Below are 26,918 nucleotides of genomic sequence, written 5' to 3' on the forward strand. Positions count from 1 at the left end.
AGATAGAGCCCCTGGGCAGGGACTGGCTGGGACAGGGAATGGTGCATGGGGCCTTTCCCCTCTAGGGGGCACTGGCTCCCATCCAGCCCCAGGGTGGGGCACTGGCTGGCTCAGGAGGGATGCACCCCCCTCACCGGCACCAGCCAGGTCCCTCCTTGGCAGCCCCAGCAGAGCAGCTGAGGACTGAACAGTCCCCGGGTCCCGAGCCCCCCTTTTGGCTGTGGGGGTCCCTCCCAGGCAGGGGCAGCGAGTGGGAACCCGGGGGTAGTCGGGCCACAGGGCTGTCTCGCTGGCACCATCTGTGGGACTGATTCCTGGCATCAAATGTTACCAGATTTCCTAGCCCTGGGCCCCAGAGGGATTGGAGTAGATGAGGGGCAGGCCCCATGCACTGTCCCAGTACCGGGAGAGGCCAAGGCTGCCCTGGGATTCTAGGATCTCCACACTCAGAACAGCCCCCGGGGCAGATGGGCCCATGAGACCCAGAGGGCAGAAGGGACTTGCCCAGCTCAGAGCAGGTCAGTGGCGGAGTCGGGAAAGGAACCCAGGAGTCCTGACTGCCAGCCCTGCGCACTAACCCTTGAGTCTACCCTGCTCCCTGAGGCACAGCGCCCCCTAGCGTTGTACCAGAGGATTGGGGCTGGCACTGAGAGCCAGGGGAGAGCGGCCCCTGCTGGGCTCCCATGCTGCTCCCTGCAGCACCTGGAATTTCCCCCTCGAGGGACTCCCATGCAAACACTGCCCAGCCCCCCCCCCCCCTTAGCTCCTTAAAACTGAACACATCCCAGGTACAAGGTAGGGGTGTTCCCAGCATCTGCTTCATGCCCCCCGATCCTGTTACTGCCCTGGCAAGTGCCCTCCTCCCCCCCAAGGAAAGCCCCCCCCCGTTGCCTCCCCCAAGAACCAGCCAACCTGCTCTTTAAACAAAAACAAACAGAAGAATCAGTTTATTGACAAAAAACAAAGAGAATCACAAGCTGATTTGATTCCCCCCCCAACCCCCAGAGGTGCCTGAAGCTGGGAGCATCCCCTCACCAGACACCCCCGTGTCCTACACTCCCCCCTCCCGACACCTGCTCCCCCATTGCACCCATAGGAACCTCCCTGGCCCATCCCGCTGGGTCCAGGCATGGCAGGGAGACCCAGTGGGACCCCCCCACACAAGAATCTCCCCCCAAATAACCTCCCAGCCAAGGCACAGCCCCATGGGGCCCCCAAGCCAGGTGAGGACAGATCCATGGGGCCCCCAAGCCAGGCGTTGCAGGGGAGCAGTTAAAAGAGAGGGAATCTTCTATTCCCCTGCCCCAGACCCTTTTTACCTTTGGCCCACCCACACCACGGGGTGCCCCCAACACACAGCCCCTCAGACGTGGCCCCATTTCCGTGTGCGTCTGCTCAGCATTTTGGTATTAAGATTCCCCTGCCCCAGGGAGCACGGGGTGCGTGTGTGGGGGGGAGGGGGCGGGGAGGTCAGTGCCCCATGGAAACCGGGGTCTAGGCACTTTTCTCTCCCACCCCCTTATTCCCAGCTCCCTGGGGTGTCCAGGCCATCTCAGGTCACTGTGCTGCCCACCAAGGAACGCTTGTTGCCTACGATGGAAATCCAGTGGTGGGGGTGGGGACCGGAAATCAGCAAGGACCCCTTAAAGGGGCCGCTGGCTGAGCTGGGGGGAGGGGTCACCCACAGAACTGCTCCTCTTCCTTTTCCCCACTGCTTATTAATTTTGTCCTTGGAGACACGGGATGCCGGTTTGTTATTGTAGGGTTGCACAAGGATCTTTGTTGTCATGGGGATTCAGGAGTGCCCCTGGGTTGTTACTGGGGGGCTCTGAAAGAGGAGCACTGACAAAGGGGGACATCGCAGCCCTAGGCTGGCTGAGCAGTTACAGGGCCAGCCTCCGCACTTGACAGAAGGAAACTGAGGCCCAGAGAGGTGAAGTATCTAGCCCACAGCTGCACAGCAAACCTGTAGCAAAGCCTTGGATAGAACCCAGGCGTCCTGGCTCCCAGCCCCCTGCTCTAACCACTAGACCCCACTCCCCTCCCCAAGCTGGGGACAGAATCCAGGAATCTTGGCTGTCATCCCCTTGTCTCCTTCCCAGACAGCCTGGATCCTACAATCAACAACAACAATAAAGGTAGGCCCTACTGTAAATCAACCCCATCTCCTCTCAAAACTGTTTCTCTGGCCAAGGAAGCTGGGGTTCCCCCATTCAAACAACAGGAACCTCAAATCTTTCCAGGGCAGTGTCTTCCCAGCTTTAGCCCCATATAGGGAATTGAACCCAGGAGTCCTGACTCCCGCTCGAAAGGATTAGTGGGGAATGGCTGTGCATTGGCACCTGAATATCGGGGGGGTGGGGGGGTGTGTTAGTTCTCGCTGCGGGCTCAGCTGTAACTCTGTGCGCTACTGAGGGCTCACGTGACATTAGTCTGGTGGGTCTCGTTCACTCCCCCCCATCCACACCATTCAGCCAAGCAACCTCTGCTCGTGGCTCCCAGTCAGGCTGCGGGGCGGGCTCAAGGGGCATCAGCCAAGCCAGTGGGGGAGCCCAGGGCTGGCCTAGCAGGGGGATGCAGGTCAGGAGTGAGGGTCACCGGCAGAGCTGGGGGCGGGGGAAACAGGGCTAGGCTGGCAAGGGGCTGCAAGTTGGGAGTGAGGGGTACTGGCAGAGCTGGGGGGAGCCCAGGGCTGTGCTAGCAGGGGGCTGTAAGTCAGGAGTGAGCAGACTGGCACAGGTAGTTGGGTGGTAAGGAGGCACAGCTGGTCACCCTTCACCTCACAGGGTCCCTGTGCTGCTCTCCCCAGGGGAAGGGGGGCTCCCTTATGGGCCCGGCTGGGGAACCCACAAGAGGGTGGGGGGAGGGAGAAAGAGTTCCCCAAACCTTGGAACCCAGAATGCCAGGAGCTGAGCTGCTAAACAAGGTGCCCAGAGTCTGGCCCCAAGGCCCGGACTGCCCCCCTGGCTGTGAGAGCGAGCAAGGGATGGGATATGGGGCCATTCCACTCTAGGGGGTACCAGCTGCGATCCGGACCCAGGACCGTGACAGGCAAAGCTCACATCCCTCTCCCCCCTCCTCGCATGGAGCGAGTTTGTGGGTTCTCAGCTGCTTCCATTGACTGGCAGGAGCCACAGCCCCAGTGAGCCACGGAGATTGACACATGGCACCCTCACCCCAGGGGTGACGCCTTGCCAGGCCTGAGACACATTAGCAGACAGGCAGGGAGTCCCTGCCCCAGTTGCATGCCCTCTGGGGCGGAAAAGAGAGATTCCATCTCCATGGGTGGCCCAAAACGGGCTCTGGGCCTCGCTCTGTCCCTTACCACTCCCACCCTCAAACCCCTTATGCTGCTATGTAGCAAACCCACCCATCTCCCCCCAAACACACACGCAATCTCCCCCCCCCCAGTCGGTTATGTAGATATGACCTCATATATAAGAGTGCTATGGAAATATTAAAAAATAGATTATACACAGGGCCCCAGACTGGGAAAGGTTAAAAAGGGCAATAAGTTAATTGTAGCGCCAGTTATTCCTGAGGCCTCTTGCTGCCAGGGGGCCCCCAGATCACAGGCGAGGGGGGATCCCCCACGATCCCCCCTCCCGGCTCTCGGTTCACGGATCACGCTCCTTTTTGACTCGCACGTCTCCGGCCAAGATGGTGGCGATTTCTCCCTGCATGAAGGCCCAGGGCACGTTGGAGCCGGCCAGGGGGCACTTCTCCCCGCTGGGGCAATAGACCTCGCCGGCCGCCCCCTGGGCTTTGATGAAATCGCGGGAGCAAGGGAAGCAGAACTTGTGACAGGGCACCGACGGGCACTGCACAAAGTGGGTGTCTTCCAGCCGCTCGTGGCAGATGGTGCAGCACAGGGGGGCGCTGCTGGGGCCGCCCGAGGAATCGGGGGCGCTCTGGGCGCCGGCCGAGTCGGTGCCGCCGGCCGAGTGGGCCCCGGAGGAAGAGGAGGACGAGGAAGGCGCCTGCCCAGGTTCACCATTGCGGGGGACCAGCCGGTGCTGGGTCGAGGCAGCGGGCGAGGCAGGGCTGGCGCTGTTTTGCCGGGCCGTGGTGGAGTGGACGGGGTTGGCGTCTTTCGGCGACTGCCCGGCTCCCAGGGCGTCGGCGACGTTCTTCAGCGCGGTGATGGGCGAGGGGTCGTTGCGCAGGGCGCCCTCGGGCCCGGGGGCCTGGCCGGCGGGCGTGGCAAGGTGGGCCATGCCCGGCGAGTAGATCCCGGCCGAGCCTTGGGGAAGCCAGTTCTGCCTCTGCTGTTGCTCCTCGCCCGTCAGCTTGCCCGCCGCGCCCCCCTCGCCCTCCGGCTCCGGGGAGGCTTTGCGGCGCCGCATGACGGCCCGGGGCGGCATGGCCCGCACCAGGGCGCTGGGCAGCATGGCGCAGCTGCTGTCTAGGAACTGCTGGGGCAGGGCCTCGGGGGCCGGGGGGTCCCGGAAGAACCGGACGCCCTCGGTGAAGAGCTCCCCCAGCAGGTGCCAGTCCCCGGTGCCGTGGCGCTTCTCGTACTCCAGGTACTTGTAGCCGGATGAGATCACCTTGCCGGGGTCCTTGAGGCAGTCGTGAAACATCTGCTTGGCCAAGGCGAGGACGCCGGCGTAGACGCTGCCCGAGCCGCACGGGTACTCGACGAAGAGCTTCAGCTCGAACTCATAGCCGGGCCGGGGGGCGGCGTCGAAGGCGAAGATACGCCCCACCAGCGCGTGGTCCTTCTTGAAGCGCACGTTGAAGGGGGCGCAGGCCGAGAGGGCCAGCAGCTGCTCCCGCACCGCCTTGGGCTTGCCGTGCCACTCCTCCGCCCGGCCCCGCAGGGCCTCGCTCAGCTCGGCCAGGCACTCCACATTGCGCTGCTTCTCGTATTCGCCGTAGGGCCCCCGCGCCTTGCCCAGCTCCCCCAGGAGGGGCGAGGAGGCGGCCAAGCCCAAGCCGGGCCCCCGGGCCCCCAGCCCTGACACGGCGGCCAGCAAGCCCTGCGGCGCCCCCATCAGCCCTAAGCTGGGCGGCACGGGGCCGATCAGCGCCCGCCGGGCGGTGGGGCTCTGCCGGCTGCCTTCGGGCCCCCCGTCCTCCGCCCGGGCCAGGCCGTTGGGCAGCCGGGGGCTGAGGGTGTAGTCGCCGGGCCCCCGGGCCCGCTCGTAGCGCTCCAGCCCGGCCCTGTCCAGGGGCCCTCCGTCCTTGGCATGCTTGACGGCCTGGGGCCCCGGCGAGCGGGCGTCCTGCATGGCGTGGCTGCGCTTGAGCTGCCGCGCCGTCTCGATGAGGAACTCGATGCGATCGGCCCCTTCGAAGTTCACGCAGCCCCGGCACACGGCCTCGCTGAAATCCCAGATCATGGCCCACGGCATCTTGGGCAGGTCGCACAAGTAACACCACTGCCGGCGGGACGCCTGCACCGCGGCCATGATGGTGCCGCCGCCGCCGCCGCCCCCTCGCGCCTTGCGCGCCCCGCGCAGGGCCCCGCGCAGCCAAGGAGCGGCCCGATCCGCGCTCTGCCGCCCGCTGCGGCTGCTGCCCTGCTCATGGAGAAACTTACATAACTCCGCCGCGGCGCCTGCTGGGACATGTAGTCCCGCCCGCCGGGGCCGTCTTAAAGGGGCACGTGCCTGGCTGGGACCCCTCCCCCGCCTTGGCCTGGGGTCGTCAGCCGGACCCCTCCCCCCGCCTGCGGGAGTACGGGTCATTCGTGAGAGCCCATCCAGGGTGGTTAAGGATGTTGTTAATGAATGTTTTGGTGCAGTTTCCTCTCCCGGGCTTGTTATACTAAGGGGGGAAACTGAGGCCTGGCGCAGCAAAGGGATTTGACCAGGGTCACCCAGTGAGTCAGTGGCAGAGCCGGGGCCTAGCTCCCGTTCCCCTTCCAAAGTCAGGAATAGAACCCAGGTGTCCTGGCTCCCAGCCCCGCCCCACACCTCCTCCAGAGCCAGAGATAGAACCCAGGCATCCTGGCTCCCAGCCCCCATCCCACATCGCACTGAGGCTGGCCCCACCAGATCGCACAGTGATAGCAGCAACCCAGGGGCTCCCCACTTCATTCCCAGCTGGTTTGACCCCCGCCCCACAGCTGAGGGGCTGGAGTCACCCCCCCGGAGGCTCTGGATGGGGAGAGTGCCCCCTATGGAGCGCCCCCTGCCCCAATGGTTTGCCCCAGCAGGGGGCAGGGAGGAGACCATGCAGTAAATGAGAGGGGGACGAGGGGTGGTCGACCGGCGCCTTCCAAGGAGTAGGGGTGGGGCGGGATAGAGGCCTGAATGCAGCCACCTCTGGGGTGGGACCCAGCGAACCGCGTGGCACCAAACACACAGACCCTCCCTCTTCCTTGCCTGGGGGGCTCAGAGTCACCCCTGCCCCAAGCACTGGCCCCTCGCACCCAGCGCCTGCCGTCCGTCCGTCCATCCTTCCTTTCACACTCATCCATCTTTCTTTCTACCTTCCCTCTCTCTCTCTCTCTCTCCTCCCATCCCTCCTTCAGGACGGGTTTGGCCCCGGCGGGGCGCGGCCCTCGCTCCCTCTCGCCCTGACTGGGGAAACCGGCGGGGCTCCAGCCCCGGAAGGGTTAATAGCTCCGTCCTGCCACGGGGGGAGGGGTGCGAGAGAGCCTACGATTCCCAGAATGCCCCGCGGCCCCCCCGACCCCTAGGTGGCCGAGCGGCGCCCCGCGGACCCGGCCCAGTCTGGGGGAAACGGGGGTTGGGGAAGGATCCATCCGCGTGTGACCCCCCTCCCCACCCGGTCGGCCCCCAAGGGGGGACCGGCCCGCCCGCTGCAACCGCAGCCCCCGACCCTGGGGGGGGGCTGGAGGCCAGATACCCCGGTGAGGGGCGTGCTGGGGCTGGGAATGGCATGTGTGTGGGGCAGTGGGAGAGAGGGGTGCAGAAAGGGGGTGGGGTGGGGTCTGGATAGATGTGGGAGTGTGGGGATGGATGGACAAAGGGGTGGGGGTGGAGGAATGGTTAGAGGGGTGTTGGGGTGGAGGGGCGGGGTAGGGGTGTGGGGGGGAGCGAGGAGTGGGGGCAGGAGAGAGCAGAGAGGGATGAATGTGTGGGGGGTGGATAGAGGGGTGTCTCTAGGAGGGATGGAGGATGGGGTGTGGGGGGAGGGAGGGACAGAGGGGTTGGGCAGCGGTGTGGAGGGAGGGGTGGCGGGATGGAGGGGTGTCTGTAGGGGGGGATGGAGGGAGAGGTGTGTGGGGGGGATGGAGGGGTGTTGTAGGGATAGATGGAGGGAGGGACGGAGGGGTGGCGGGATGGAGGGGTGTCTGTAGGGGGGGATGGAGGGAGAGGTGTGTGGGGGGGATGGAGGGGTGTTGTAGGGATAGATGGAGGGAGGGACGGAGGGGTGGCGGGATGGAGGGGTGTCTGTAGGGGGGGATGGAGGGAGAGGTGTGCAGGCAGGGATAGAGGGGTGTCGTAGGGATAGATGGAGGGAGGGACAGAGGGGTTGGGCAGGGGTGTGGAGGGAGGGGTGGTGGGATGGAGGGGTGTCTGTAGGGGGGATGGAGGGAGAGGTGTGGGGGGAGGGATAGAGGGGTGCTGTAGGGATAGATGGAGGGTGGGACAGAGGGGTTGGGCAGGGGTGTGGAGGGAGGAGTGGCGGGATGGAGGAGTGTCTGTAGGGGGGATGGAGGGAGAGGTGTGGGGGGGATAGAGGGGTGTTGTAGGGATAGATGGAGGGAGGGACGGAGGGGTGGCAGGATGGAGGGGTGTCTGTAGGGGGGTGGAGGGAGAGGTGTGGGGGGAGGGATAGAGGGGTGCTGTAGGGATAGATGGAGGGTGGGACAGAGGGGTTGGGCAGGGGTGTGGAGGGAGGGGTGGTGGGATGGAGGGGTGTCTGTAGGGGGGATGGAGGGAGAGGTGTGGGGGGGGATAGAGGGGTGTTGTAGGGATAGATGGAGGGAGGGACGGAGGGGTGGCAGGATGGAGGGGTGTCTGTAGGGGGGGTGGAGGGAGAGGTGTGGGGGGAGGGATAGAGGGGTGCTGTAGGGATAGATGGAGGGCAGGACAGGGGTTGGGCAGGGGTGTGGAGGGAGGGGTGGCGGGATGGAGGGGTGTCTGGTGAGATCAGTGGGTACCCGTGGCAATACACCAATAGCCCCCCCGGCAGTTCCCCCTCCCCCGAAGACGCCCCACAGGTCGCAGGGTTCAGTATGAAAATAGTTTATTGCGTGTCCCGGGGGGCGGGGGGGTCTCTGGACCAAGGGGTGCAAATGAGCACCCCCGAGCGAGGCCTTCCCAGGCAGGGGCCCTGGGGTGTCTGCCGCTATCCCTCCTTCGGGTGACCTCTGGGGGATGTGACGCAGGAAGGACAGACTAGACCTGACACCCCACCCCCTCCGGTCATGTGGGCTGAAATCCACCCCCCCCCCACAGACACTTGGGCCGTTAACCCCTTGCTCCCCGGCGCCTTGCTAACAGGCGTATAAAAGCCCCCCACCCCTGTGGTCTGTCGCTGGGGGGGGGGGACTGTGGGACCCCCAAGAGGGACCCCAAACCTTGGGCTGGACGCTGAATCTGAACCCAGACCTGGAATCCGAAGCCTGGACACGGATCCCGACCTTGGGGCATGGGGCGGGGTTGTGTTGTCGGATCCCTCCAGGGGAGCACCAAGACAGACACAGAAGTGAAAGGGGAACCCAGAGGAAGGCAACTATTGCCTCTCCGTGCCCTGGGGCTCAGTCCTGGCCTGTGGGGTTGGGGATCTCACCTGACTCCTGGACAGTGTTTACCCATGTTATAAACCTGCCCCTGCCTGGACACAATTTAGTGGCATTGGCCAGTTACAGGAGTAGCAGATGGACTGTGGGTCGGGGGTGGGGGGAGCCCAGGGCTGGGCTGGCAGGGGGCTGTGGGTCTGGAGTGAAGGGCCCTGGCAGAGCTGGGGGGAGCCTGTGGGTTGGGATTGAGGGTCACCGGCAGAGCTGGGGCAGAGGGTGTGGCAGTCTCCGATTTCCATCTGCAGACACATTCAGCCCTTTTGCCAGGGCTTTGCTGACCACTCAGCTCATCCACTGTAGCAAAGCCCCGGGGTGGAGGGGGAATCGCTCTCTGTTAGAGCAGACGGGGCGTCCTCTGCACCATGGGGTATGTGGGATGATCGGATTGCGGGGGGGCTGCAGGAGAACTTCCCTTCAAGTGACTGAACTCTCGCTGTCCCGTGGCTGGTGCCCTGCACCCGCCTACTTTGGGGGGCAGGATCCGCCATGGGGGATCCCCAAGCTCTGGGGAGTCACAGATTCTTCCAGCGCCCCCTACGCTTCCGAGCGGGGATCCCCTTCCTTCGCTTCAGTGGCGGGGAGCTGCAGCAGGAGGGGGCCTCGGCGGGGAGGCCCCCTTGGGATTGTCCCGCATTCTCCGCTGGCTCAGAGGACATTTCCACCTTGGTGGTGAAGGTCTCGGCAGGGAGTGGGCTCTTGGTGGGGGGTGCTGGCAGTGGGGAGCCGATGGGCGCCTGCTGGTGGAAGAGGCCCCCGCGAGGGGCGCCCAGGCCAGGTCCCTGGGCCGGGAGGAGGGGCAGGAGGGCGGCTACCACGTTGGTGAGACGGTCCAGGCTGTGGTGCATGGTGTAGGTCAGGTCACGGATGGCCTCGGCCGTCTCCCGCTGGGCAGCCAGGAGATCCAGCGAGGGCTCTGGGGGTGGCTCAGAGTGCGGATGCCGGCGCCGGGGGGGTGGGGAGCCCAGGGGCCGCTCCCTGCCCAGCTGCTCCGTGGGCGAGTGTCCCGGGTGGGGCCGGCAGCCCAGCCCGGCTGGCGAGGGTGCCAGCCGCACAATCTGAAGGGAGGGCTCCACCGAGGGGGGGGCCGGCGAGTCGCGCTCCTTTGGCCGCAGCAGGACCCCATCCAGGGCGCAGCACGGGGGCTGGACCGAGGGCTTGGGGCTGGAGGAGACCTTGCCCCCAGCCAGCGTCTCTGCAGAGAGAGAAGAGAGAGCGTCGGCTGTGGGCTCTGGACACAGGGCAGGTCGCTCCCCAAAGTGTGCGTCCCCCCCAAAGGGTGGGATCTGTTCCCCAGAAGTGGTGGTGGCCGGGACTGTCCCCTCTGGTCTCTTCCCCCGGGGGGGGGGCGGGGCGGAACCACCCCCCTCCCATCCGTCCCCCAGAGGTTAGCCCTCCTGAAGTTGTCCTGGAGCTGGGGTTGCCTCCTCGTACCCCATCCTGCTTGGCTCCCAGAGGGGACGGGGGTCCTGTTGCCAGGACAAGCGGCCGCCTCAGCAGAGCTGAACTGCCCCCACCTCCTATGCCCTGCACCCGCTGTGGCCTGGGCCTAGGACTCCTGGGTTCTGATCCCAGAGCGGGCAGCAGTGAGGAGTGGAGCTGTGAGGAGCAGGGCAGGTTGGTGGCACAGTCAGTACTAATTAACTAGCTGTGCCCCGAAGGACCTGCCCCACTGAGAGATGGCGTGAGTCCCAGCAAGCTCGGCTCACCCAGGCAGAGCTCAGGGCGAAGCAGCCAGCCAAGTGGGTCAGTCGAGGTTTCTGTCTTGCACCAGTGTCATGCTAGGGGGCGCTGTGAGTGACTGTGTGTGCACCCCTGCTGGGCCCCACTCCACCCCCTCACACCGTAGGGGGGCTGGTGCTGGCTGCCAGGGGACAGAGCCCCTGACCCCTGTCCCTGCAGCACAGCGCCCCCTAGTGCCCCAAAGGGGTCAGCACTGACTGAGGGGAGAGCACCCCCTGCTGGCCCCCACCCAACAGCCCTGTAGTGCAGCACCCACTAGTGCCCCACAGGGGTCAGCACTAACCGAGGGGAGAGCCCTCCCTGCTGAGCCCCTGCCACGCTCCCTGTAGCACGGTGCCCCCTAGTGCCCTACAGGGGTCAGCATTGACCAAGGGGAGGGCGCCCCCTGCTGAGCCCCTGCCACGCTCCTTACAGCACAGCACCCCCTACTGCCCCACTGGGGTCAGCACAGACACTGAGCTGTGAGTGCCCCCCTACTGAGCCCCCACCCCTCTCCCTGCAGCACAGCACCCCCTGGTGCTGCACTGGGACATTGGGGTCAGGACTTATGGCGAGGGGAGAGTGCCCCCTACTAAGCTCCCACCCCACAGCACCTGGGTTTCCCTTGGCACCAGACGGGCTCTCATCTCAGCTCTGACTCTACCCCACGGTGCTTAGCTTGGTAGCCCCGTGTGAGGCGACGCAGCTCCAAGTGCCCCCTCAAATTCCCCAATTACTGTCTGGTTCATGAGGGGGTATTACCAAGCCCCCCTAGATCTGGTGGTACCGCTGTCCCTGGCTGGGGGAGTCGGCCCTGCCCACCGGTGGGTGGCACGTTCCCATCCTGGGGCGGGCACTCACCAGAGCCATGGTGGTATCTGTGGGCGAAGGCTGCGGGGTGCTGCTCTGCCCCACCGGGCCCCATCACCACGCCGGGCCCCAGGATGGTGAAGATGGTTTCCTCCTCCGCCGAGAAGGTCTCCTGGCTGGCAGCTGCTCCCCCAGCGCCCTGGGTGGAATGGGGCACCCGCGCCAGCTTCTCCTTGGTGCGCCGCTTGAAGTCATTCCAGCGCTTCTGCACCTCCTGGCCCGTCCGCTTCCAGCTGGTGATGGTGTTGATCTTGGCGGCGATGCCCTCCCAGACACGCCGGCGCTCGGCGACCGTCACCTGCCGGCTCTGGGCACCGTACAGCTTGGCGTAGTGGGCGCGCACCTCCTGGATCAGGATCTGGTTCTCCTCGTAGGAGAAGCGGGGCTTGCGCAGACGGGTGATCTCCTCGGCGTCCCCGGGCATGCCTGGCGCCCAGTGGGGAGGGGCGGCTGGGGGGGGGTCCCCAGAGGGCGTGGATACCCTGCACGGCGAGGCGGGCCCCACGGTGGTGCTAGAGGAAGGGGGCACGGTGCCAGGCAAGACAGTGCCCTGCAGATCTCAGAGACTCCGAGACTTTACGGCCAGAAGGGACCATCATGATCATCTAGTCTGACCTCCTCTCTGCTGCTCCCTTCCCTCCCCGGCATGAAGCCGAGCCCCCCGCTCTGCTGGGGAGGGGTGTCTGTGCCCTCCCACTCCGCAATGCGTGCCCCTGCCCACTCTGGCCCCTGCTGCAGCCTGGCGCCAGCCTCCCCTGTCCTTCCTCCGCCCGGCTGCCTCCGTCCCCTCCCATTCCCCGGCACCGGGCATGCTCACTCCCAGCCCTGCTCCCAGCAGGCCAAGGGCGCTCGGTTTCCGTAGCAACCCTGCCTGGGTCCCCCTGCCAGTCCTTCCTCCCCCCACTACCGCAGGCTGGAGGATGCAGAACCCCTGAGCCTGGCAACGGGGGGGCTGCTCCCCAGCCTCAAGTGGGGTGGGAAAGTCTCCAGAGTGATCGATCCATTGAGCTATTCCTCCCCACACACCTATCTATACACCCCATCCATCCCCCTACACCCATCTATCTATCTATCTATCTATCTGATCTAACCATCCATCCATCCCCATACACCCATCTATCTATCTATCCGATCTAGCCATACACCCATCTATCTATCTATCTATCTATCTATCTATCTATCTATCTATCTATCTATCTATCTATCTATCTGATCTAACCATCCATCCATCCCCCTACACCCATCTATCTGTCTATCTATCTATCTGATCTAACCATACACCCATCTATCTATCTATCTATCTATCTATCTATCTATCTATCTATCTATCTATCTATCTATCTATCTATCTATCTATCTATCTATCTATCTATCTATCTATCTATCTGATCTAACCATCCATCCATCCCCATACACCCATCTATCTATCTATCCGATCTAGCCATACACCCATCTATCTATCTATCTATCTATCTATCTATCTATCTATCTATCTATCTATCTATCTATCTATCTATCTATCTATCTATCTATCTATCTATCTATCCGATCTAGCCATACACCCATCTATCTATCTATCTGATCTAACCATCCATACACCCATCTATCTATCTATCTCCACACACCGCCTCTAGCTCATTCCATACCCTGCCCATTTTGCCTCTGGCTGCCTGTTGGACCTTGGCATTTCCTGTGGGGAGGGAAGGCAGGTCAGAGAAGGAGCAGTCCTGCGGAGAAAGGGTAGGGAAGCGGGCTAGGTCTAGGTCTCTTTTAGGATCCCCTGTTATCTCCCCACTGGTGAGGGGTTCACCAGGCTTCATGGGGGATGGGGCTGCAAGATTCACCCCCTTCTGTTGGCTCCCTGCCCCCAACAGAAGGTCCTGAGCCTCAGGGGAGCAGCAGCAATGGCCAGGGACAAAGGGGACTTTCCCCTCCCCACACCCAAGCTCCTCTCTCCACCCCAGTGAGGTGGGGACACTGGGCAGCTGAGGGGATCAGCGCTTACCGCAACAGCCGATGGGCGCATGGAGCTTGACTCCAAGTGCTCTTCCTCTCCTGCTCTGCACAAAGTCCTCCGCTGGGGTGGGGTTGTCCGGGGCCCGGGAGCAGTGGGACTGGGAGTCAGCATCTCGTTGGGATGCCTGGGGCAGCTCCCCCTCTCACAGCGAGGGGCTCAGGCTCTCAGCAGACTCAGGCAGCATCACTGTGTCAGTTACACCCAGGGCAGCTCCCCCCTCTCATAGTGATGGATTCAGGCTGTGACCCTGTGACTCCAGCATGGGTCCGTTGCGCCTGTGCCCCAAACCCCGGGTTAATGCTGTGTGGTGTGACCCTTTGTTCTGCCATGAGAGGAAGGGGAATGGAAGTCCCCTGTGTCTGTGGGTCTTTGACCCTGTCCGGTGGCCGGCACATGTCAGAGGATGATAATGCCCTACTGCTGCTGGCTTCAGCATTACTCCTTTCGCTTCAGGGGTGGAAGCTGAGGGGGGACCAAGCACTGACCCCAAGATCCTCACTGACCTAGTGGCTGGGACCCAAGCCTGAAGCTGACTAGGAACAAAAGGTCAAACTGACCAGCCAGTCGGCTTCCAAAGGTTGAAACAAATTAAAGAATTAGCAGGAGGCTGGGGGGGGAGGGAGTAATTAATAATAATAATGATGGTGATTCTTCATTTTACTGTATTGCCCTGGAGCCCCAGTCACTGGTCAGCACCTGGCTGTGCCAGGGGCTGGCTAAGCACGGAACAAAAAATGAACCCATTTCACTCCTTGGGGTGTCTTTGTACAGCCCCTAACGCAATGGGGGCCTGGTGCAAGACTGGGGCACCAAGGTGCTACCATAACACACCTAATAGCAATAAAATATCCAGCGCCTGACACAGTGGGGGCCTGACCCATGACTGGGGCTCTGAGGCGCTACCAGAATGCATAAAATAATTAATTCCTTATGATTGTTAATAAACCAGCACACCGGCAGCAGGCTGAGTCAATAGCTCAGTGTCCTCCCATTGGCCCATGCAGGTGTTTTTAGTGAAGCTTTGTTTCAGGCCGGGACAATAGAACCGATTTCCTCCTCACCGCATCCTTTAAGGTAAATCCTTTTTGCCGTATCCCCTGCCATGGCCAGCAGGTGCCAGGCTGCTGACACAGGCAGGCCTGTCTGCCAGCATGCAGCGTCACCGCCAGCCAGCGGACACGGGGCAGGCAGCCTTGGTGGATTGGGGGACGCCCGAGGAACCCAGGAGTCCCTCGCTAGCTCTGAAGCCAAGGGGAATCCAGGAACCTAATAAAGCCCAGCCCCCAACCAGTCAGAGGCCATGGGGAGGGGCCCTTGGCTCTTCCCTCTGTAGGTAGTTGTCCAGGGGCTGGATCTGTTAGAGAAGGCTCAAGGGTGACTTGATCCCAGTCTAGCAGGGCCCTTCCAGCCTGGGGAACAGAAATTCGCTAATAAAGGACTCCTGGCAGACAAGGGTCTGACACCAGACAAGGGTCTGATGCCCTGAAGCAGAGGCGGATTTACAATGAAACAAACAGTACACTGGCATGGGCGACCCCCCCAACTACAGGGGGCCCCAGGGCCGGGCGGCCCAGCACCGTCCAGCACTCCCTGCAGGGGGGACCGCTGTGGGGGAGAGCAGGGAGGGAGCTGTTTAAGAGCTGTGCTCTGCCAGCCGGTGAGCCACGCTCCTGCTGGTTCCCGGGACTCCTGCTGCAGGCTGGCGCTGGCGGCCCCGAGCACCACGTCTGCACCTGTCCTGCGCCTCTGGACGCCGGGCAGGTGCAGTCCCTGGCGTGCACTGCTGCTGGGGCCCCTGGAAAAAGGCCAAGGGAAGGGAGCCGCAGACCAGGGGGTCTCCGCTCTCATGTGCTGCTACCCAGACCCAAGTTCCCCCTCCCCCCATACATACACACATCTCCAGCCCTGAGCCAAAGATTTCAGCTTTTTCAACTATTTAAAAAAAATCCCCTTTAAAGAACCACCATCCCAGTGAAACTCTTTCTGTTTTTCTGACCAGAAGTTTCTCCCCGGAGGGAGTCGCATCGTTCCTGATGGCACTGCAATACCAGGGGGGAGCAAGCTCCTAGCCCAGCCCCCTGTTCCAAACAACAATTTAATACACAGTCCTTAGACAGGGCCTATTAGAGATTAAACTGATAAGAACAAATTTAATAATTTTATTAAGATGATGTTAAAATTAAAAAAAATGGTACAGAGTTTAAGCGTAGAAGTTTCTGGTTATCAGGGAATGAGGTACAGATTATCGAGGGGTGCAAAATTCAGTTTAGGATCAGATAGCATAAGGAATACATAATCTACAACATCCCCCATTGGGGGTAAAAGTTTAACAGGTCAAAGTACAGACATTGAGAGATGAGGGTACGTGGTTCATATAATGGCTATGTTCTACACTTGATTTTAGTTCAGAGAGCAGAGAAACAATGCTGAGACTCTGTGACGCGCACCCACCCCTGCATCCCATGCTCTCTACCTCGCCGTGACCAGCTCCCAGCCCTGCAACAAACACCATCGCTAGATGACTCCACGTGAGGTCACTCCCCCGACATGGGGAGGATTCAAAGCGAGAACCCTGAACACACAATTCTGTTCAAAGACAGACAAGTCTTGCAGCTGCCTTCCTCTGGCTGGTTTCTCTGTATGCTCCTAATTTGCATAAGCCCGCCCACTGCCCTGTGATTAGCAATCTCTCACTGTTCACACTTACAGCAAACCAGGGCAAAGAAATCCCATGCCAGCGTATACCGCAGCCCCATGCTCTTTTCTGCTCCTTCCCACAGAACCAGCACCGGGTTGCCAAAGGGGCCCAGCCCAGCCTGCTCTCAGGGCGGCGGGCGGGGCTGGGGGCCGGGAGCACCCCACGACCCCAGCCCTGACTCCTGCACCGGTGCACACCGTCATCCCCCCAGCCCTCTGCCCTCCCTGACTCCTGCAACCCCCCCACCCCACCTGCACCCCTCGCACCAAATGGGAGCTGCCCCAGGTAAGCGCTCCACACCCCAACCTCCTGCCCCAGCCCTGAGCCCCTTCCCGCACCCTAACTCCTGGTCAGACCCTGTACCCCAACCCCCAGCCTGCTCCTGCACCCTAACTCCCTCCGAGACCCTGCACCCCCAGCCCTGAGCCCCCTCCTGCATCCTAACTCCCTCCCAGACCCTGCACCCCAATGTTTTCTTAAGGGCTCTTATCCAAAGTGCTTTGAACTAGTTAGCTAACGGTACAAACAATATTTGAAAGATCATTAAGTGGTTCGCCGAGACCTCCAGCGATTTTCAAGTGGTCTGTGGAGAAATAAATTAGACTAGAAAAACTGTCAACTTTACTTTCATTTACTTGCTATTACTTATAGGAGGAGGATGAAGGAAAAAAAGAATGAAAAACAAGGGTGGGGGGGAGATAAGAGAGAATGTGCTTTTTCTTGGCTGGGTCCCAAGGAGGGGCCCCACTAACTCTGCATCCACCACTGGAAGCGAGACCAGTTCAGACTAGACATAAGGTGTGATTTTTTTAACAGGTGATGAAGCATGGGAGCAACTCGCTGGCTGGGGGCCGTGGTGGATTCTCCATCACTGGCTGTTTTAAAATTAGGATCAAGTGTTTTCCTAAAAGAGCTGTGCTAGGAATTATTTTGGGGAAGGTAACTGGCCTGCAGCCGTGTCTACACTTAAAATACAGGGGTGCGGGACCAGGGGTCACGGCCCCACCACTTCTAACCTGCTGTAAGGGTGAGCAATGGGGGAGAGGGGTCTTGGGGGAAGAGGCCGGGCAGGGGAAGGCCTCAGGGGAAGGGGACGGTGCGAGGACGGGGGCTTGGGGTGAGTGGGAGGTGGGGGCTCGTGGGGAAGGGGTGGCATGGGGGCGAGGGCTTGTGCAGTATGTGGGGTGGGGCCACCATTTGGGCACCGGTGGCCCCTCCCCCCCATTTTTGGGAAGGGTCCATCGCTCTCATTAAATACTAGACTGGCTCAGCTGGGCCGCTGGGAGGGGTTCTCCCGTTGGCATCGGTAACCCACCTCCCCGGCAGATGGTCGCTGGGGTGATGGAAGAATTCCTCCCCACCGCGGGTTCAGTCAGTCTAGCGCCACCTCTCTGTGGTGCGGATGGTTCACACCGCCAGAGCAACACAGCTGTGCCAGGGTAAGTGCCCAGGGTAGACCCTCCCTAAATGGGCACACGGGTCCCGTCTGGCCTTGGAATCTGTGAGTCTGTGAGCCACAGGGGTGGCAGCCGCTGGAGATCACAGGGCAGAGAGAGGAGATTAGCGACGCTGGACTCAGCCGATAGACTGGAAGGTTTTTTATGGGGGGGGAGGAGAGGGGGGACTCTGTCCTCCAATGCGAGGGGCCCAGCGCCCAGAACCCTGAGCCCAGGGAACGGAAGAGGGGGAGACACACGGGATCCTGACTTGGGCTGCAAGATGCTTTGCTCCAATAAGCTACATTAAGCAGCTTTGCCATGGGAGCTTTCCAAGAAAAATCCTGAGAATTGACAAAATGGGTTGCGTTTTCCAGTAAGCAGGGCTGTTAATATTACCCACAATGCCCCAGTGAGGTGCTAGGGGGCGCTGGGCTGCAGGGAGCGGGTTCGGAGGGGCTCAGCAGGGGGCGCTCTCCCCTCACAGTCACTGCTGGGCCCAGTGGGGAGCTGGGGGGCGCTGTGCTGCAGGGAGCAGGGTGGGAGGGGTTCAGCAGGGGGCACTCTCCCCTCACAGTCAGTGCTGACCCCAATGCAGCACTAGGGGGTGCTGTGCTGCAGGGAGCAGGGTGGGAGGGGTTCAGTAGGGGGCGCTCTCCCCTCACAGTCACTGCTGGGCCCAGTGGGGAGCTGGGGGGCGCTGTGCTGCAGGGAGCAGGGTGGGAGGGGTTCAGCAGGGGGCGCTCTCCCCTCACAGTCAGTGCTGACCCCAATGCAGCGCTAGGGGGTGCTGTGCTGCAGGGAGCAGGGTGGGAGGGGTTCAGCAGGGGGCGCTCTCCCCTCACAGTCAGTGCTGACCCCAATGCAGCACTAGGGGGTGCTGGGCTGCAGGGAGCGGGTTGGGAGGGGCTCAGCAGGGGGCGCTCTCCCCTCGCAGTCAGTGCTGACCCCAATGCAGCGCTAGGGGGTGCTGGGCTGCAGGGAGCAGGGTGAGAGGAGTTCAGCAGGGGGTGCTTTCCCCCCACAGTCAGTGCTGGGCCCAGTTCGGTGCTCAGGGCGCTCCCCAACCCTGTGCAGTTTCCCCCCAGGCCCCTCTCCCCGCAGGGCGGCCCTGAGGAAGAGGGGGGCTCCCTGCCCACTCGGTGCCCCAAGGGTGAGACCCTTTGGCAGCCTGGCCCTGGTACCGGGACACAAAGGGTGTGTGGGGGGGCGCCTCTGTGTCCCTGGAGGCCGTGTGGTGGGGGAGGGGGTGCGCGGAGTCCAGATGTGGCGGCCGTGGACAATAGCCGAGCGCGAAGGGACAGATGGGGCGGCACACACAATGCGGGAGCCGTTTAGCATTCAGGAGCCGCGCTCGGCCGCCTCCCCTCCTCCCCCTGACGCTATTGAGCCCAGCCAAAGGCTGCAGCTCCGCCTGGCAGGATGAAAGGGCCCATCTGCTCCCAGCTCCCCCCGTTCGGCCCAGGCTGGGACACCAGGGAGGTCCTCAGTGCCCGGCGGGACTCGGCCTCAGCCATCCAAGTCGGCCCTTTCCCTGCCCTCCCTGGGCACCGGCTGCAGCCAGACCCGTTCCAGGGGGACCCAGGGATCCAGGGCAGGTTTGCCCCTCCCTGGGGTTTCCCCCAGAATCCATTGCAGCAAGGGGCACAGAGCCACTCCGGCTCTTCTCCTCCTGCACCCCAAGGTCTATCCCCTGAGGAGTCCGGGGCCCCTTTGCCTCTCCTCAGCTCTGCCGGCGCTCCCCGGGAAATGGCGTTCCTGTGCGGCATGACCCTCGCCGGCTCTGCAGGGTGGCATCCACAAAGCAGCCGGCTGGCTGGACTTGTCCCAGGTGGCAGGGGCCCATTGGCACTGGCTTCCCCCAGCAAGGACGCTGGGAACTGGAGCGGGGAGCCAGGGCCCTTCCATAAACCCTTGTGTATCCACCTACTAAAGCAAAGCCCCTCCACCCCCCCGGCTTTATTTTAAGCTGTTATTTCATGGTCACCCCCTTACTTCCTCTTTCTCCCTGACACTGCTCTAACCACCAGCCCACACTCTCTCTCGTTGCTGGGAATAGAACCCAGGAGTCCTGATTCCCCAACCTTCGCAGCGCTAACCCCACAGCTGGGGAAAGATCCCACGAATCCTCCCACCTAGCCCCGCCACTCCCACCATCAGAGCCACACCCTTCCCAGAGCTGGGCTAGAACCCAGGAGTCCTGGTTCCCAGCCCCCCTGCTCTAACCACTGGACTCTACTCCCTTCCCAGAGCTGGAGACAGAATCCTGGAGTCCTGGCTCCCAGCCCCCCGATCTAACCACTAGACCCTACCCCCCTCCCAGAGCCGAAAAGAGAACCCAGGAGTTCTGTGCCTAAAACCAACAACTGCCCCACCCAAAAAAACCCATTTCTATATCAAACTACCCCTGTACCCACCCATCCAAGCCGAACATCACTGCGTGATTGCCCTGCCTCACAGCCCACATTGTCCGACAGAAGCTGCTTTTGGCTGAGTCGACCCTCCTGCAAGGTGAGACTTTGCAACCAGCAACATCCCCCGGGGTGAGGTGGGGGGTCTCTGCCTCCCTGCTGGCCTGGAATTACACCCCAGCCTCTCACCCCTGGGGGGTCACTGGAGACAGCTGGGAGTGGCTGCAGCTGCTGGGGGTTCCCTCCCTCTGGGAGCCCCGTCCTTGCCGCTCTGAAGGACCTCTCGTCACGTCCCATCTGCATGGGTGGCGGGTATAGGAGATCAGGGGGCGGCTTGGGGCCAGCCAGTCAGTGGCCTGTGGGCCAGGACGGCACTCGGGGGCTGGCCGGTGCCCTGGGGGTTAGTCGGGCAGCCTGGCAGCTGAGGGCTTGGGCCAGTGCTCAGGGCCAGAAGGTGGCCTGGTGCTCGGGGTGATTTGGCTGGGGCTCCTCCAGTTGTGGGAGGAGGGCCCTCAGGGCTTTGATGGGTGAGGGGGAGCAGAAGGGGCAGGACTGGGTGGGGCTAGCCTGCCCAAAGGGGGCATTCATGTGCCGCCCATGTTCACCTGACAGCGGGCAGCATCTGTCAGCAAAAGGACCCAATAACCTGCCCCCTTGTATAGCCCAGGTCATTCCAGTCCCTCAGCTCCCCTGAATTGAAGCCATCAAGAGATGGAGACCCCACCACTCCCCTGGGCAGCTTGGTCCGATGGCTGATCACACCTGCATCATGACCCATTGGAGCCTGTATTTCTCATGGGGATTCGCCTGGCTACAGCTGCCGACCCAGCTGGGAGGAGCACGCCCTGATCCACTGCTGAGCCTGGTTTGTAAGGGGGAAAGAAGCTGTTTTAAAGGATGGTTTTGCACCAGGTGAATTAGAACTGCCTGGTGTTTTTTTATCACATGCAGCCATAACACAAGCCCCCTCCCCGCACTGTCCATGTGAGCCTCCATTTCCCCATCTGCACAATGTCCCGGCGGAAAGCGCTTTGAGATCCGCCCGATGACAGGAGCTAGGGATGGTTCCTGCTGGAATTGTTGCTCTTGTCTTTGGGCCAGCTGCTAGAGAGGGACGTGGCCTGCAATTCCTTCCAGCAAATGGGGGGTCAATGACTATTTGCCAGATGTCACTTGGAAGCTGGGGATCAGGGATCCTGGCCTGTGTCCCAGGAAGGCAGTGTTGTGGAGTGGTCACAGATAGGGGGGCAGGCAGCTCATCTAGGGAACAAGGCCAGGGCTAGGTGGCGAAAGGCTCAGTAGCGGGAAGATGTGAGCTGCATGCTCGCTAGGGTTTCAACTCAACGTGCCGCTCCTTAGGCTTATGGGGTCTCCAGGGCTAGCTTAGGGCTGGGGGAATGGCTGGAAACACTGTGCCAAGAGCATGCCGTGTGCCGGCATCGTGTTGCCAAAGCCATGTCACGGAACAAATCGCCCAGGGAGGCTGCAGAATCTCCACTGGCCTCACACCTGGCAGGGGCAGGCAAATTACTTCGTGCTCCTGCCATGAGTGCAGGGGGCTGGACTCGAGGCCTCTCGAGGTCCCTGCCAGGCTTACGCGTCTCCGGCTCTGTGATCTATTATAAAAACAGAAGCAAGCCGAGGTCACCAAAAATGACCTCTGCGAATGGGCCTCTTCCCAATTAGTGATACTAACCTCATTGAGCGCTGGTCCTCAGTAGCTCCCAAAGTGCTTCACAAGGATCATTATCCCCATTGCACGGCGGGGGAAACTGAGGCACGGGGAAGGTCACCCACCAGCCCAGGCCAGTGTTGTACCCACTAGGCCACACTGCCTCCGGTGAGTTCTGTCCTCCTCTCTCTACAGTGACTCCCCATGCAGGGCAAAGGCTTGGTCCTGATCTTCAAGGCACTCAGGGGCCTGGGCCCAGGGATGGAAAAGAGCTGAAAGTGCTGGGGTGGGACAGCTCTGCTTCTCTGGCCCGGAGGGACTCTCCATTGTCAGGGTGAAGTTTGTCTGGGTGGGAGCTGGTTCCAGCCTGTGGGATGAACTAGGACCATCCTGGTCCCCCTGCCCACCCTCGTCGCCCTCCTTCGCCTGCTCTGACATCCCCACAGTACAGTGTGTACCTGTAAACCCAAACACCCTACCCCAAAATAACCCACTCCACAGCACAGTCCCTGCAGAGGGAACGAGCTGCACGGGGCAGGTGTTAGTCGTGTCACTCACTGCAGAGCCAGGAGGCACCCAGATGCCACAGTGATCGGGGCCAGATAAGAACCAGGAAGAGCATGAAATGAATTTAAGATCAAATGTGAGGTTTTCCGACGCAAAATACAACCATCAGCCCCTCATTTACACACTCTCCTAGCCAGTGTTTTCAGGAGTTATTTCACTTCCCCGGCGCTTCCCCCTGCGGGTCGGGCTTGGGTGCAATATCCCAAGGGCAGCAGGGGAAAAACGCTGGGGAATCCCAGTGTGAAATGGACCCAAACTAGAAAGTGAAATTGACCGGCCCTGGGCACGGCACGCTGGTGCAGAATGCTGTAATGTCTTGCTGATTCTCTCATTTATCAGTTCTGCCGCTCACACCAGTGGAGTTATTCCGGATTCACACCTGGGTCAGGGAGAGGGTAGCCAAGCTCGCCACAGATGGTCTTTTCCTGAAAAATCAAGAGTGGGGATCACAAAACGATGCTGGTTGAAAAATTTAAGTTATGAAGAAATCGAGGAGTGGGGCGGGGTTGACAGAAAAAGGCTTTTATGACCAAATGGAAATTTTCACTCATCGCATCCAGGTTTGCCAGAAGATTTTGGTTTCTTGTGGACAAATGAATGGACATGACAGGCCGGCTTACTGCAGCCCGTCTCCACACGGCCAACAGGTGTGGTCTGCCTGCTGCTATACCTAACACAACGCCAATCCAGGACTCCTCCAGTTTGCCCTATTGTGCTAGGGGATCTCGTCCGTATGGGAGCCAAAGGGACCACGCTCTGCTTGAAAGTGTTCCATGGATCAGGCTCCAAACAGATACTAACGGTACCTGAGCTTGTTAAAAGGGGAAACCTATTAAAATCCAGTTCACTTATCACAATTAACACCCTTCATTTCCCTTTCACTTTTTACTGTGTCATTAGCACCCGTGGACTTTCCACATCAAAGTTTCATTCCTACCTGCATCTGTCCTTATAGAAGGCCCATTTGTGTTCATTTGCTACCTCGACTCCAAAGACACCAGCCTTCTAAAACCTACCAGTCCCTGGCATGAAGCTGTCTGCCATTCCTGCCCCCGTGACAGGGTTCCCCATGTTTTATTTCACCCGGCCATTGATGTTGGAGGATCAGGCCTTTTTCAAAAGGAGTTACCACACATGGCAGTTATTGATCAGCTGGTCATTCCCCATGTCAACAGCATGTCTATGGTCAGTTTCACCTTCAGGGTCCTTATTACTGCAGGAGATGGGTGTCCGGCACTCCAGGGGATGGGTGTTGTCACTCCCAGGGATGGGTGTCAGGCATTCCCTGGGATGGGTGTCCGGCACTCCAGGGGATGGGTGTTTTCACTCCTGGGAATGGGTGTCGGGCACTCCAGAGGATGGGTGTTGTCAATCCAGGGCATGGGTGTTGTCACTCCTGGAGATGGGTGTTGGGCACTCCCGGGGATGGGTGTTGTCACTCCTGGGGGTGGGTGTCCGGCACTCCAGGGGATGGTGTCAGGCACTCCAGGGGATGGGTGTTATCAATCCAGGGGATGGGTGTTGTCACTCCTGGGGATGGGTGTCTGGCACACCTGCGGATGGGTGTTGTCACTCCTGGGGTTGGGTGTCTGGCACTCCAGGGAATGGCTGTTGTCACTCCAGAGCAAGGTACATCCATTTTAAGACATTGGTTTTCACAGTTTTTGGTTTCTTGGTTTGTTTTTTCTTTTTGTTTTGTTTTTAAATTGTGGAAATACTTCCTACTAGGCTCAGATTATATAAACAACATTAAATGTTTGCTGGCATGTATTTTATCAGATCCCCCAAATTAGAGAAAGAGCTAGGAGACACACTGGCCAGACAGACAGACTGATAGATAGACCTGAAGAAAAGCTTGAAAACTTGTCTCTCTCAAGAACAGAAGCTGGTCCAATAAAAGACATTTTTTCACCCACCTTGTGTCTCTAACATCCTGGGACCAACATGGCTATAGCAACACTGTGTAGATAGCTAGATGGGGTGTGTACAGGGATGAATAAATGGATTGGGGTGTTTGAGGATAGATCGATCAATCGATAGATTGAGAAATGCATAGATAGAGATGTGTATAGGGATAGATGGGTGAGTATGAGGGGATAGATCGATCGACGGATAGATTGATGGGTGTCTGTGGGGATGGATAGATGAATCGGGGACTATGGGGACAGGCAGGTGTGTAGGGAGTGATGGATGGATGGATGGATGGATGGATGGATGTGTATGGGGCCAGGCAGGTGGGTAGGAAGGGACAGGTCTATAGATGGATGGATTGATGGGGCTGCAGGGGGACAGATAGATGGATCAGGGTGTGTGGGGGCAGACAGGTGTGTAAGAAGGGACAGATGGATGGATGGGTAGATGCAGGTGTATGGGGATGGGTGGATGGATTGGGGTGTATGGGATCAGGCAGATGGGTAGGGAGGGGCAGATTGATAGATGGATGGATAGATGGGGATGTATGGGGACGGATAGATGGATCGGGGTGTATGGAGCCAGGCAGTTGTTTAGGGGGGTTAGATTGATGGATGGAGGGATGGATAGATGGGGGTGTAGGGGATGGATAGATGGATCAGGGTGTGTGGGGGCAGACAGGTGGGTAGGGAGGGACAGATGGATGGATAGCTGGGGGAGTATGGGGATGGATAGACGGATCGGGGTATATGGGGCCAGGCAGGTGGGTAGGAAGGGACAGGTTGATAGATGGATGGATAGATGGGGGTTTATGGGGATGGGTGGATGGATCGGGGTGTGGGGGGGCAGACTGGTGTGTGGGGAGGGGAGATGGATGGAGGGATAGATGGGGTTTATGGGGACGGATTGGGGTGTGGGGGGGCAGACAGGTGTGTGGGGAGGGGCAGATGGATGGAGGGAGGGATAGATGCGGGGTATGGGGATGGATCGGGGTGTGTGGGGGCAGACAGGTGTGTGGGGAGGGGCTGCCAGGTCTATCCCTAGGTAGAGGGGGCGTAGCGGGATAGACGGATGACAGTGGCCCACGCCCAAACACACCCCTCTCTTGCCCCCCTCTGCCAGCCCCGCCCCCACCCGTGTCACGCCGTCCCGCCCAGCCCGCTCCCCGCACCTGCCCCCAGCTCCGAGGAGCCGCAGGCAGCTGGGTCGGGCCGGGCCGGGCCGGCAGCCAATGTGCTGGGGCGGGGGGAGGGGCGGGGGCGTCTCCGACGTCAGGGCCGAGCTCGGCCGAGCCGGGCCGCTGGGGCGAGGATGCTGCACTGGGGACCGGCGGCCGCGCTCTCCGCCTCGGGCTGCAGCGATCGCGGGAGGTTTTAGCCCTTCGCCTGTGCCCGCGGCCGGCCCTTCCGCCCCAGCTCCCTCCAGACCTGCTCAACCCTTCCGCCGCCTTTCCCCCCACCTGCCCCCGGGGGGCAGCCCGCGGAGCCCTTCTGCTGGGGGGGAGCGGAGGGTCCTTTGCGCCCTTCCCCGCCGCCTCCATCCCTCTCTTCCTGCCTCCTTTGTGTTTGTTCCTCCCCAAGCCCCCGCCGCCCGCCTTGCACCCCCCTTCCTTCCCGTGGGGGCTGGGGGCTAGAGGGAAGCGGTGGGGGGGGGAGCTCGTATCACCCCCCTGAGCCCGGCTGCTGGAGCTGCCCTCCTTTGTCAATTGCATCTGGAGGCTCCTCTCCCCCCCGTGCACCCCCCTGTGCACCCCCCCCGTGCACCCCCCTGTGCACCCCCCTCAGTCCCCCACCCGTGCACCCCATTCTCCCCTCCTGAACCCCCCTCTTCCCGCCTCCTGAACCCCCCTCTGTCCTCCACTCCGTGCACCCCTCTGTCCCCCACTCCTAGCACCCCTAGGCTCTGCCCCCACCCCGTGCACCCCCCTCTGCTCCCACCCCGTGCACCCCTCTGTCCCTACCCCAGTGCACCCCCTTGCCCCCATCCCGTGCATCCCTCCTCCCCCTCCCTTCTCTACTCCACCCCCCCCCGCGCCCGTGCATCCTCCCTCTTCCTCCTCCTCCTCCTGGCTAGGCGGCCGGATCCCGAGCAGGGGGTGGGAGATTCGCCCTGAGGATGAAGATGATGGCAGGCGGCTCCGTGCACCAGAACGGCATCTTCTCGGCGTCCCACCAGCAGCCCCAGCAGCCGCCGCCCCCCCACATGGAATCGGACCCCCCCGACTCCAGGAAGAGGCCCCTGGAGACCCCCACCGAGGCCATCAGCACCAAGCGCAGCAACACAGGAGGTAAGCTGCAGGGGGGGGAGGGTGAAAGGGGGGAGTCTGCAGCACCCCACTTCTCACTGCAGGACCTGTGCTGCCAGGGCAGATTCTCCACCCCCCCCCCCGCCGCGAACACCAGCCTGGCCCCCCGCCCCGCTCCACCCCCACCTCCCGCCCGAAGGACAGGGGTCTCCTGCTCCACCCCCCCTTCCCCACACCAACCCGATCCGCCCCCCAACTATCCCCTTCTCTGCTTCCAACCCACCCACTTGGAGAGGGGATCCCCACCCCACATCCTGCCCCCTCCAAGGATGGTGATCCCCCCATCCTGCCTCCTCCACAGATGGAGATGTGCCCCATCCTTCCCCCCACCCCACAGATGGGGATACCACCCCCCATCCTTCCCCCCACCCCACAGATGGTGATCCTACCCCTATCCTGCCCCCCATCTCACAGATGGAGATTTCCCCTCCATCTTGCCCATCCCCCCCACCTCAAGGATAGGCAATTCCCCCCATCCTGCCTTGCACCCTACGGATAGGGAACCCACCTCTCCATCCTGCCCCCCCACCCCATGGTTGGAGATTTCCCCTCCATCCTGCCCCCCTCTTGCCCAAGCCACCCCCCTCCAT

The 26,918-nt window shown here is 61.3% G+C and overlaps 3 protein-coding genes across 3 annotated transcripts in view; 1 reads left to right on the forward strand and 2 right to left on the reverse strand.

The window, feature by feature from the left end:
* Positions 1 to 1,715: 1,715 nt before the first annotated feature.
* On the reverse strand, positions 1,716 to 5,547 carry IRF2BP1 (interferon regulatory factor 2 binding protein 1). Its single transcript, XM_073321486.1, has one exon. The coding sequence runs from the start codon at positions 5,412 to 5,414 to the stop codon at positions 3,618 to 3,620; it is 1,797 nt and encodes a 598-aa protein (XP_073177587.1). The 5' UTR covers positions 5,415 to 5,547; the 3' UTR covers positions 1,716 to 3,617.
* A 2,526-nt stretch (positions 5,548 to 8,073) lies between these two features.
* Positions 8,074 to 12,105, reverse strand: MYPOP (Myb related transcription factor, partner of profilin). The gene is made up of 2 exons (XM_073321732.1): positions 11,303 to 12,105; positions 8,074 to 9,914 (listed from the first exon to the last, which is right to left on the reverse strand). Exons 1-2 carry the CDS (start codon positions 11,733 to 11,735, stop codon positions 9,235 to 9,237), a joined length of 1,113 nt encoding a protein of 370 aa, XP_073177833.1. The 5' UTR covers positions 11,736 to 12,105; the 3' UTR covers positions 8,074 to 9,234.
* A 13,902-nt stretch (positions 12,106 to 26,007) lies between these two features.
* Positions 26,008 to 26,918, forward strand: part of NOVA2 (NOVA alternative splicing regulator 2) — a 36,113-nt gene continuing 35,202 nt past the window's right edge. Inside the window, exon 1 of the mRNA XM_073321847.1 lies at positions 26,008 to 26,310. Coding sequence (XP_073177948.1) covers positions 26,139 to 26,310 — 172 coding nt within the window. The 5' untranslated portion in view covers positions 26,008 to 26,138. The remainder of the gene's footprint in view (positions 26,311 to 26,918) is intronic.

This window comes from Lepidochelys kempii, chromosome 23 (assembly GCF_965140265.1).
Source record: "Lepidochelys kempii isolate rLepKem1 chromosome 23, rLepKem1.hap2, whole genome shotgun sequence".
Classification (NCBI taxonomy): domain Eukaryota; kingdom Metazoa; phylum Chordata; order Testudines; family Cheloniidae; genus Lepidochelys; species Lepidochelys kempii.